Raw genomic sequence first — 11,907 nt, 5'->3', positions numbered from 1 at the left:
TACTTCTTGGATTCGGACCCATTAGCCTAAAATCTGGGGAATCCTTTAACCAAGGATCTCCCCAAATTTTAACATTTTCTCCTAAGTTAACTTCCCAAAAAGCCCATTTCTTAAGAATTTCTTTTCCAGCTAAAAGACTTTGCCACCCCTAGGACCCTCTATCAAGCAAGTTATCATTTAGGAAATTTTTTTCCTTTTAAATATTTTGCTTTCATCATTATGCACCACAAGTTGTTTCCTTTTGTACAAAGCCTCCAAGCAAGCTTTGCTAGAAGGGCCTTTAAATCCCAAGCCACCATCATTTTTATTCTTGCTTATGATTCCCCATTTAACCCAATTCGCTTTTTTCTGCTTTGCTTGTGAACCCTATCAAAATTTTCTTTGAGATTTTTCCATCTCATTATAAATAGATTTTTGTTATCAGAAAACAAACATAATATAATTCGGGATGGCAACTACTACAGATTTTAGGACTTCTTTCCCTCCATTTGAAAGAAGAAGTTCATGCGAATTGGATGTTTTGGACTGAGTTCTCGTTGTCAAATGGTTGAATAGATCTTTCTTTGATCTTCCCACAGTTGTGGGTAAACCAAATAGATTTCCAGGATGATCCACCTTTTTGATTTTTAGTCTTCTAGCCAAAAGTTTTTGCTGAAAAAAACCTCAGACTTTGAGAAGTTTACTTATTGGCTAGAAGACTTTTCATATATAGTTTGATTGCCTACACCATATTTTGAATTTTAGATGGGGTTGCCCTCGTGAAGAGATAGCTGTCATCTGCAAAAAAAAAAAAAAGGGGGAAATTATTGGGCAATCGCTGTTTAGTTTCACACCTGAAATCCTTTTCTACAAAACAAGGTGATGAAGGTGAGTAGAGAGTGCTTCAGACACAAAGAGGAATAAATATGGGGATAATGGGTTTCCTTGTCTGATTCCCCTTTCTGGATGAAAGGTTCTACCCAGAGAGCCATCAATCAAGATTTGGTAAGACACTATTGAAATACACTCTAAGATCCAATCTACCCATTTATTGCCAAAACCTAGTTTTCTTAACACCCTCTCTAAGAAGCTCCATTTCACTTTGTCATAGGCCTTAGTCATGTCTAATTTTAGTGCCATCCAAACTTTCTTGCCCCCTGCTTTTCTCATAAAATCAATTATTTTATGGGCAATTAGGATGTTATCATGGATTTGCCTACTTGGGATAAAAGCACTCTGATTTTCACTGATTAATTTGTGCAATAGAGGTTTGACCCTATTAACTAAGATCTTGGCTATGACTTTATAAATAGTGTTGCAAAGGCTGACGGGCCTAAAATGAGTTGCTTCTATAGGGTGTTTGACCTTGGGAATTAAGGCAATGAAGGTCTTGTTAAGGTCTCTATTTAGGTGGGTAGTGCTAAAAAATTCTGAAATAGCTTTGCAAAGATCAGGACCTACAATTTCCCAATGTTTTTGGAAGAAAATATTCTAGAAGCCATATGGACTTGGAGTTTCTAGAGGAGCCATTTGGAACAAAGTTTCTTTGATTTCTTCCTCATTTATTTCCCTCTCTAACCAACTGCTTTCCTCTTCAGATATTTTCCTACTCATAGTTTCTAGGATCTCTTCTGGATCATGTACTGTTGATGATTTGAAAATGCTCTCAAAGTGTTGTGTTAGAGCTTCTTCTATTTGGTCTTCTTCATCAATCCAAACTCTTGGATCTTTTTTAAGACTAAGGATCCTATTCTTGCTTCTCATTTTCATGGTTTGTGCATGGAAAAATTTTAGATTCTTCTCCCCATGTTGCAGCCAATTCACCCTAGATTTTTGAGCCCACATTTGTTCCTCTCTCATGAGCTAAGTTTCCAATTCAGATTCTAGGATTTTGATCTTTATCTCATTCTTTGTGCTTCCTAAGTTCAATTCAGCTTCTATTTATTTTTTCGAACTTTCAATTTTGTGATGGACATTCCCAAAGACCACTTTGTTCCAGTGCATTAAATTTTGTTGCAGGCTTGAGAGATTGCTTTTAAATTTGTCTTGTGTTGACCCATTTGGTTTCTCTACCCTGCTGATTTGGACAATTTCCTTAAAACTCTCATGGGTTAACCACATCTATTCCATTCTAAAAGGCCTCTTCCTTCTTATAATTCCTTCAGTGTTACTAAAATTGGATAATGGTTAGATCCCATGGAGAGAAAGACTTTTACATGGGCTCCTTTGAATTTATTCTTCCAATTTAGATTGCTTACTGCTCTATCCAGTTTTGCTTATACTTTTCCCCTCCTCTCTTATTTTACCATATAAATTTGATTCTATGGATTTTTACTTCTGATGAACCACAACCACTGAGGAAACTCTTGTTAGAATTTAAGAGGGCATAATTACAAGGTTCCCTCCTTCCTTGTCTTGTTTGTTGAAAAAAAAAATTGAGGTCTCCACAACACAGCCAAGGTCCCCTAACTAGAGTGGACAGGAATCCCCCTTCATTCAGAAAAATTCTCCTTTTGTGCCTCTTTGGCTCTCCATAGATAAAAGTACAAAACCATTTGCCTCTCTCCTCACAGATTTTAGCATGAATAAAATGGTTATAATCAGCAAAGAGGATCTTGCTGATGATCCCTTCTTTCCAAAAAAGAACTAAACCCCCTTTTAGCCCCTCTGCATCACTACCCCAACAGCTCCAAGATTTAAAAAAACACAGCTTCTTTCTGCAATTTAAATAGGCCTCAGATAGGGTGATCCATTATATCCTTTTCCATCGTAGGTATATGGAAGTTCTTACTCAACTTTTGCATTAAACAACCAATTCAAACAATATAGAAGGTGTAGAGTTATGCAAACAAGGTACTCCAATTACTAACTTTTTTTTTTCCTGATGATTGCACTATATTTTGCAAAGTAGACTTAACACAAGCCAAAGCCCTGACCCAAGTTCTTAAGCCCTTTGAAGAACTCTCAGGACAGTAGATGAACTATGATAATTCTAGTGTGGTGTTTTGTAGAAATGTCCTTAAAGCAGCACCAAAATTCCTTTGTCAAATCCTTAAAATTAGAAAACCACTGTTGGGATCTAAGTACCTATAATAAATTAACATTGAACACCAAATGCCAACTTTTCCATCAAGAATTGTTGGATTGCATACGGTAATAGTCCTCTGTCAAGTGGTTGCTTTCCTACGGTAATAGTCCATTGTGTCAACTCATTTCTAATCAGCCTATCTAAAAAAAAGCACGACAAAGCTCCCTATGGTGGAAGGAGGGGTTCCAAAACCAAGCAATAGTGCACCTCACCATGTCTTGAACCTCAAAGTAGCAGATTTGCTTCATCTAGATGGATCATGGAATTTGTAAATATTATACCAAGTTTTTGAGACTTCTATACATCATATTACTTGGACACCAATTCGAATGGATAGAAAAAATGACATTGTGGTATGGTCGAGGAATAATTTAGGCACTTACACTGTCACACAGTGAGATCAACATATAAATATTTCTTAAGTGCTTTATTATCTTCATCATATCTACTCATTTCAATTGAAATCTACTATGGAGGCTTAAGATGATTCCCTATTGTTTCCAAGTCTTTACTTGGAAAGCACTATGGGATCGATGGAATATTTAGTTAAAGCAAAATGATCAAAATGGATTCCAATACAAGATCAAGCCTGTTGTCTTTGTAAGTCATAGAGGGAGACTTTTTCCATACCTATTTTTTACATGCATGCCCTTTCACATAGGGGTGATAATTGGACTGGATTTGGTCGAATCCGATCCAATACATCCAATGCGAGTCCATTACAAATGGACATGGTCCAATCCAGTCCGATGAATATTTTGGACCATTTTGGACCGGTCCAGAGATTGTCCAATCTGTTCAAATTCCTGTTAATTTAGATTGGTTTCAACTCAAACCTGGTCCATTAGTTGGCACCTATGTTCTTATCTTCTATCAATGAACCAATGTCTGGTTCTATCCAATATAAATTCATCATGGATGGACCAGGTCCAATCTAATATGTCATATTGGTCCGTCCAAATTGATTTTGACTTGGATGGTGCCCAACCCAAAACCGGTCCATTGACACCCCAACTTTTACATGAGTTGTTTGGTGTAATGCACAAATTGGCATTACAAAACCTCTTCTTTAGTTGGATAGGCTCTTTGAGATCACATTACGGCAAACAAGAGAATGAGAGATCTCCTGCAAAACTCGATCGCCTTCATCCTCCAATGCACTTCCACCAATTTAACCATTGTTAAAGGAGCCATGTTGGGCAGCAGACAGCTATGGTGAGTCTTAGTAAGCGCCTTGGAATTAGCAGCTTCGAATACTAATCTTACCAAGTTGAGCATTCACTCTGACTCTAAAACTTATAAACCTTTTGAATAACAAGAATGATAACTATGACATGGAAAGAGCAACTTCATTGATTTCACATCAACAATCTAATCAAGTATTTCCGATCAATATATAGTTTTTTTCTTTTCATGTTAATAGAACGCAGAACCGAGTTACTCACATTTTTGCTTATTTTAGCTTGTAAGCTACGATTCTGTATTCAACTGTCAATTTGTTCTGTTTTTTAATGAATGAAGATGCTGCTTTTTCTTTGAAAATAAAAACGAGAAGAGTCAATGTCCATAAAACCCCATCAGAAGAAAAACAATACTGCAGTAATATATGTAACTTTTGATTGGGTTTCCTTGCTCATTGGCACAGCTTGCATTGTCTGTAGCGGGTTGGGAGTCGAAACAAGGAGCTTTTACTTTCAAAACATTATGGAAGGATTCCCGTATTACAACACACTAGTGCAAGATGTTTCATTCAACAAACCAACTAATTAGCACACGTAAGACGTACACAGACAACCGAAAAGAAGGGATCAAGGTAGGTAAAAGCAAAAGAGTCACACACCGAAATGCACGCGTTTAGGTTTAGAGGGAGAAACACATGCATAAACCTGCTTGCATAGTTTGTTAAACGTTGATGCTCTGATTTCTTTTCCTCCGAAGCAGTTTTACCAATTTTTTCAGCCCTCTTTTCAGCAAGCGAATGGTGTGGATCAGGAGAAGAAGGACCATGACGCACAACCACACAACAACCACAATAACCAACTTTTTAAACATAGTTTCGTAATCAGATTCTGATGCCAACCCATCTAACGACATAAGGTAGGTTAATGTCATTGCTGTGATGGCGATCCACATGGCCACCATCAGAATCCACACAAAAATCCTGTGCCTCATTGGTAATCCACTTACCAGCAGCAGAATTATGCTCAGAGAGGCAATTAATCCCAATGTGTTGCAGTTGACAAACCTATGGAATGTGTCTGGATACATATCAGCCATCACAGAGGTGCCCGCAGTGTGTGGTGGTGTGATAGCATTGGTGCTATTATCACTACTATCTTGCCAAACTCCACCAGGAGGATTAACTCCTGCTTGAAAGGCCATGGTTGCAATAAGCGATGCAACCACCATTAATGTACCCCGCTTCTTTTCCACCCAGTCTTCGTGGTTTCGAGGCTTTTTCCTCAATTTTGAATCCATTTGTCTTTCATGGATTACTTGATCATGTTGCGCAGCTAGAGAGATCTGTACTACGGGATGCGTTGATGTGGTGTGATGATGGGCTGTTGGAGGTATATCCCTGAATCTTAGAGCTCCGGCACCTCGAAGAGCCTCTTCCATGTCCATATCCATCAAATCTCTCGGACCATTTGTTAAAACATCCAAGGCTGTGAAAGAGTTGTTGTTTACAGAGTTCACTTTGATGGCTGTTTTCTCAAGCAAAAACCTTACCATCTGCACATTTTTTTTCTTTTCCACCATTACATTCTCATCTTGGAAATGTATTAAAAGCATGTATAATGAAGAATTTCTGTCTAAATCATTAGATCTAGGAGAGATGAAAGTTGAACTGCATAACAACATACAGCAGCTGAAAAGATTCACAATATTTGGTAAGGACCTGATTGCTTGTTCCATTAACAAGAGATACGATTACATAGGAAGTAATAAAAATGCATCACAGATTCACAGTTGAGGGAAATTGTCGAAAACTCACTCACCATGACTTCTCAGCATCTCTTAAGTTCACTATAACTTTTCAAAACATCCAGGAAATTAACCCCTTATCAATGAATGAGTTTTTGTTTTGCAAAACTAAACATCCCTTAAAGCACCGTTAGTGTTCATGACCAAACTGCCCCTGAACAGTGAATCAGCCTTATTAAACATATTTTATGACTAAAATGCCCTTAAACACCTAACTGCCTTATATATAAGATTTCTATTCATTGAGAGACGATTTGCTCTCATTGTGCTGCTTGCAAGTATTCTAAGGAAACTAAAAAAATGGGTTTTGAGTCGAATAATAACAGGGATATTTCTAAAATATTAAAAAATGGGTTGAATATAATAAAGGGTAACTGATACAGTTAGTCTGTTTAGAGTGAAGTTAGTGATGACCTGGGGTTCGTTCGACGTTTTGAAGAATTATATATGGTGAGTTTAGAAAAAATGCTGAAAAATCATGGGGAATTTTAAATGATTTTCCTAAATAAAAAAAACTGACATTAATTAATTCTCATCTTATATTAACTATATTTTTAACATAAAAAGGAAAAATATTTTCTAACTGGATTAGTTATAATTTATTCATTAAATTAATATTAAATGGTGTTATTTGCAAAATTATTAATAGAAATTAATGGAATTTTAGGTTGTTGAGTTTTAAAATTAATTTTTGTTAACATAATATGTATGCGTGTAGTGAGCAGTCAACAGACATTGATGTGTATCTGACTTTGAAGATCTTGGCCTCTTGGGCTTGATTTGTAATCACATAACCTCTTAATCTAGAGAATGATAGGACGGTAGAATCTTACTTTTGGCTAATTTGATTTAATTAATTCTGGTAAGCTAAGATTCTTTATGTAAGATTTCTTTTCTTAAAATGCACTCATGTTTCTCTTCTTGCTTTTCTCTTTGTTAGTCATGCTGGCGTATGTAAGGGCTCTTCAGTTCTTCTGGTTGTAATCAAATTTTAGTAAAACTCCAAACCATTTGGTTCAGATTTTAAGTGCAAAACTATATTCAATTCTTTAATACGGGTTGACTCAAAAATCTACCAACAACCCGTTGTAGGATTAATTTTGGCTAGTGGTTCAAAAAATTATTAGAATATCAATAATTTAAGGCTATGATTGTATTAGCTTCTGTTTTTGCGCTTTGGGGTTGTGGTAAACAAATGTGTTATACACATACAATAACAACTGTTACTTTTAAAACAAAAATCAAAACGGTTTTAAGCCCACAAAACAAATCCTTCTTTGTGCTTTGGGGCTTTAAATAAACTTATCTTCGAATACAACCTAAATTACTATCATGGTGTTTTTTGGGACTGATTTTCAAGAAAAAACGCTTATACTTCTAAGACTCATTTTTTAGAAAAAAACGCTTCTATCACGTAGGTAGTGAGTAATACTATGCTGTTTGATAAGGTGATTTTCATCACCCTTTTTTCATGTATGTACTGACAGGTAAGCACCACATAGGATATACATCAGTCAACCGTTGGGAAAAACAATTCACCGATGCATGAAATGCCAAATTTGGCGTTTTATGCAACGGTGGGATTCCGATTTTTGAGGCATGTACCCGATTTTTTAATAATCGGCTGAATTGAGACGCCTATATGGATCCGATGTGACACCATTTTTTTGAAAAATAACCATGGTTCCAAACATCCCCTATATCCCAAAGGTGTTACCCAGCTGGTAAAAGCCTTTCTTTTTTTTTTTTGTATTGATCAAAATTCCCATCATCAAGATGTTTTTTTTCATCCCCAAAGCTTTACTTTAAGCCTAGTGGCTTAAAATTTATTAACCATTATCAAAATTATAAAAAAAAAAAAGTACCCCAAACCTAAAATAAAATGTACAAAAGGAAGGCCCAAATTATCCTCATGATGAAGAAGCAACCTGACATAGTCTAAAACGGTTAAAAACCTAGTTAAATTGGTGCTTTAATTTCAACGCCACAGGTATTTTGATTGGTGTGTTCTGGAAATTTTATACAGAGATCAAGGTTTGAAGTTCGAAGGTGATTCAACCATCATACCTCAATCTGCTTGTTAGCTACTGCAAGATGAAGAACAATGTTGCCATCGCCATCCGTATGGTTCACAAAATCAACATCACCAATTAATCTCAGCAACAACTCCAACACCTCCAATTGGCCATGCTTCACACAGAGATGTAGAATGGTCCCTCCACCATCCACCAACACCCTAGTTACTTCTGGTATTGCTTGAGCAAGCACCTCCACCACCTCAGCTTGGCCTTTCATAGCTGCCAGATGGAGTGGCGTTCTCCCATCTCGATCACGAGAAATACAAACATCTATCATCCCCGTCGGCAGCAGCAACTCCTTCACGACTTCAACATGGCCTTTTGCTGATGCCAAGTGTAAGGGTGTGTGACCTTGTGATTCATCTGGCTTCAAAGCAAGTTTAGGCTTGTTTGATAGAAGCACTCTAACGAAGTGGACGTGTCCAAGCACCGAGGCTATGTGTAAAGGAGTCTCAGTGATGCAAGCTCCAATACCTCTGTCAAGAATGAGTGGGTCCTCTTGAAGCAATTGAAGCAAGGAGCTCACGTTCCCTTGAAGTGCTGCTTCACGAAGTCTACTATCCATTGAGATCTCTCAATTGTTCTAATCAATTGATTTGTTCTAAAACAATGTTGTCACTTCACTTGCCGGAGAATTTTGCTGCCTTAAATAGGCAATTGGCGCCAACCTTAACATGACATCCACTTAATTGCCGTTTTCCTCAAGTTATATCTATTTTTTATTCCTTTTTTGCCCTTGTATTGACTACTTATTACACTATTACGAACGTAGACAGGTCAACGACCAAGTCTATATATTCTTGCACAAATTTGAGATACGTCTCGAGACTCGAGAGCAATGATCCAATGGATGACTAATGAAAATGAAAGGGTGTTAAGCCAAAACCCTCCATTCCTTGCACAGGGAATCTACTAATTCCAACTATCAGTAGGATGATTTTGACTTCTGCATCAAGTTTGTCGCATCGAAGACAATGATTTCTCGCAAGCGCAAGGGAAGAAAAGAACCTTCAATTCTGAATTAGGATGCGAAAAGTCTCAGAAGGGAGCTGTGTTGGAGCTTGGAAGCCTTGAGGTTGAGGATTAGCGAGTGGCGATCTGGTCATGGAGAAGGTACGTACGTAGACAATATATCTCTATATCCCCCGAGAGGCTGAGACATTCCGTTTGGCTGATTATTCAGGACTCCTGGACCTGTCGTCCTCTGAGAGAGTGAGAGGTTAGCCTGCAGGCAGCTGGTCAAGTGCTAGCCCCAGCTGCCAAGTCTTTGGTTTTGTACCCACTCTAGCTCTTGCAAACTCTTAACATTCTTCCCAAACCGAGCCTAAATACCAAATATAAGTGGTCCAACGGAAGGTCTGATGAGCAGCTGCACACAATAGGCGTGTACAAGGGGCTACGGAATCAATAAGAATGATACATCAGTACTGTAGTGTTTCATGCATGGCCCCATTGCACCCGGTAATGCCTCGTGTGTAGGGACGTGGAAATTGGGGTGTTCATTCTTCATTGTACGGTTCAAACCGTAAAACCAAATTGAACCAAATCGAATTTGCGCTTTGGTTCGGTTTCATAATTTTGAAAAATAGGGTTTATGGTTTCGATTTGGTTTATTAAATTTTATAAACCAAATCAAACCATAAACCGTTTTAATATAATATAATACTATATACATCGAATATTTTAGAATTTAAATTATAAATATATAATCAAAGTATTTATTTTAATCATGGTAATGCCTCCATGAATTCACAGGTTAATAACACAAATTTCTCTTGGATTTCTCTACAAATGCATTGCAAACCACAAATATTTGTGTGGAATCCTTGCGCATTTTCTTAAACAACACAATGTTTCAAATGTGTGGTGTTGAGTGCATTTGTAACACATACAACACACTATAATTTTATTATATATGTCATCGTCTGCACGGTGAAACCCAATTTCTTTATGCCATGCCTATCTCTACAAACGACAAGTGTCAATGGCTACGAAACCCTATCAGATGCAAGACATGGCAGTAATATGTACTGATGATACTAGCAGCTGATGTGTTTGTGTTTCTTCTCCTCCGAAGCAGTTTTACCAATTTTTTCAGCCCTCTTTTGAGCAGGCGAACGGTGTGGACCAGTAGAAGAAGGCCCATGAGACTCAACCACACAATGATCCCAATCTTCAACTTACAAAGCATACCATATTCAGATTCCAGTGCCAAGGCATCTAATGACTTAATGTAGGTTAAAGCCATTGCTGTGATGGCGACCCACATGGTCACCATCAGAATCCACACAATAATCCTGTGTCTCATTGGTAATCCACTTATCAGCAGTAGAATTATGCTTAGAGAGGCTATTAATCCTGCTGTGTTAAAGTTGATGAATTCATGGAATACGTCTGAATACATATCAGCCATCACAGAGGTTCCTGCAAGTTGTGATATATCTTCATTGTTTTCTTGCCAAACTCCACCCGGAGGATTAATTCCTGCTTGAAAGGCCATGGTTGCAATAAGCGATGCAACCACCATTAATGTACCCCGCTTCTTTTCCACCCAGTCTTCGTGGTTTTGAGGTTTTTTCCACAATTTGAAATCCTGTTGTCTTTCATGGATTACTTGATCATCATGTTGTGCAGCTAGAGGGATCTGTACTATGGGATGTGTTGATGTGGTGTGATGATGGGTTGTTGGAGGTATATCTCTGAATCTTAGAGCCCCGGCACCTCGAAGAGCCTCTTCCATGTCCATATCCATCAAATCTCTAGGACCATTTGTTAAAACATCCAAGGATGTGAAGGAGTTGTTATTTACAGAGTTCACTTTAATGGCTGCTTTCTCAAGCAAAAACCTTACCATCTGTACTTTTTTTTTTTGGCACACATTCTCATCTTGGACGGGTATTAAAGGTAAGTAAATTTTTTTTGGGTCATTTATTAAAACACCTCCTATAGTTACATGATTTTATTAAAACTTATGCTATAGTTTGTGTTTTACTAAAGCATTCCCTATTTATAGTTTATAATCAATTTACTTAGTCAATCTTCCATTAGATGAAAGTGGAAAATGGCAGTTTTAACCCTAACATCCATTCAAATAAATTTAATCAAAAGAAACTAAAAAATATATCAATTTTGCCCTTGATAAAACATGGATAACCACTATTTTTCTCTATTTGATCAATTTTGCTTTCTATACAAAATTGTGTTAGGGATACTTTTGGAATAAACAACCATCGATCCATACCTTTGAACATTTTCCACTCAATTCAGGGGTGCTTTTGGAATAAATAACCATGGGTCCCTGCCCTTGAACATCTTTCACTTGGTTTAGGTGATCATGTTATTATTTTCAGATGGCAAAACAAATAGTTAGTTTTTAATGAAAACTATAAGTTTAAGTAAAATGTAAAACTATAAGGGATGTTTTAGTAAAATACAAACTATAGGATAGGTTTAAGTAAATTTATAAAATGATATATAAGGAGTGCTTTTTTTTTATATGTTCTGAAGGGTTAGACAATGGGAGGCATAGACCATCTCCCCCAACCCATAACCCACCCCACCCCTAAAAAAAAAAAAAGGGTGGACGCCGGATTCGATCCCAAGTGAGCTGCATAATGTTTGATAAGGACTTGAGTGCTTTTTACATTAGCAAAAGACACGATTACATAGGAAGGAATAAAATTGCTTGACAATTAAATAAGAAAAAAATTGGCATTAATTCTCTTCTTATATTAACCATATTTTTATCGTAAATAAAGAAAAATATAAGGCTACAAC

General features: G+C 37.1%; 2 protein-coding genes across 2 annotated transcripts; both read right to left on the bottom strand.

Annotated features, from left to right (window-relative positions):
- Positions 1-4,683: 4,683 nt before the first annotated feature.
- LOC104612838 (uncharacterized) lies at positions 4,684-8,760 on the bottom strand. Its single transcript, XM_010280430.2, has 2 exons — positions 8,120-8,760; positions 4,684-5,800 (listed from the first exon to the last, which is right to left on the bottom strand). Exons 1-2 carry the CDS (start codon positions 8,693-8,695, stop codon positions 4,970-4,972), a joined length of 1,407 nt encoding a protein of 468 aa, XP_010278732.1. The 5' UTR covers positions 8,696-8,760; the 3' UTR covers positions 4,684-4,969.
- Positions 8,761-10,111: 1,351 nt separating this feature from the next.
- On the bottom strand, positions 10,112-10,984 carry LOC104612916 (uncharacterized). Its single transcript, XM_010280577.2, has one exon. The coding sequence runs from the start codon at positions 10,982-10,984 to the stop codon at positions 10,112-10,114; it is 873 nt and encodes a 290-aa protein (XP_010278879.2).
- Between the last annotated feature and the right edge of the window lie 923 nt (positions 10,985-11,907).

This window comes from Nelumbo nucifera, chromosome 3, assembly GCF_055504915.1.
Source record: "Nelumbo nucifera cultivar China Antique chromosome 3, China Antique-T2T, whole genome shotgun sequence".
Lineage (NCBI taxonomy): Eukaryota > Viridiplantae > Streptophyta > Magnoliopsida > Proteales > Nelumbonaceae > Nelumbo > Nelumbo nucifera.
This window is presented reverse-complemented; position numbering and strand designations above follow the sequence as displayed.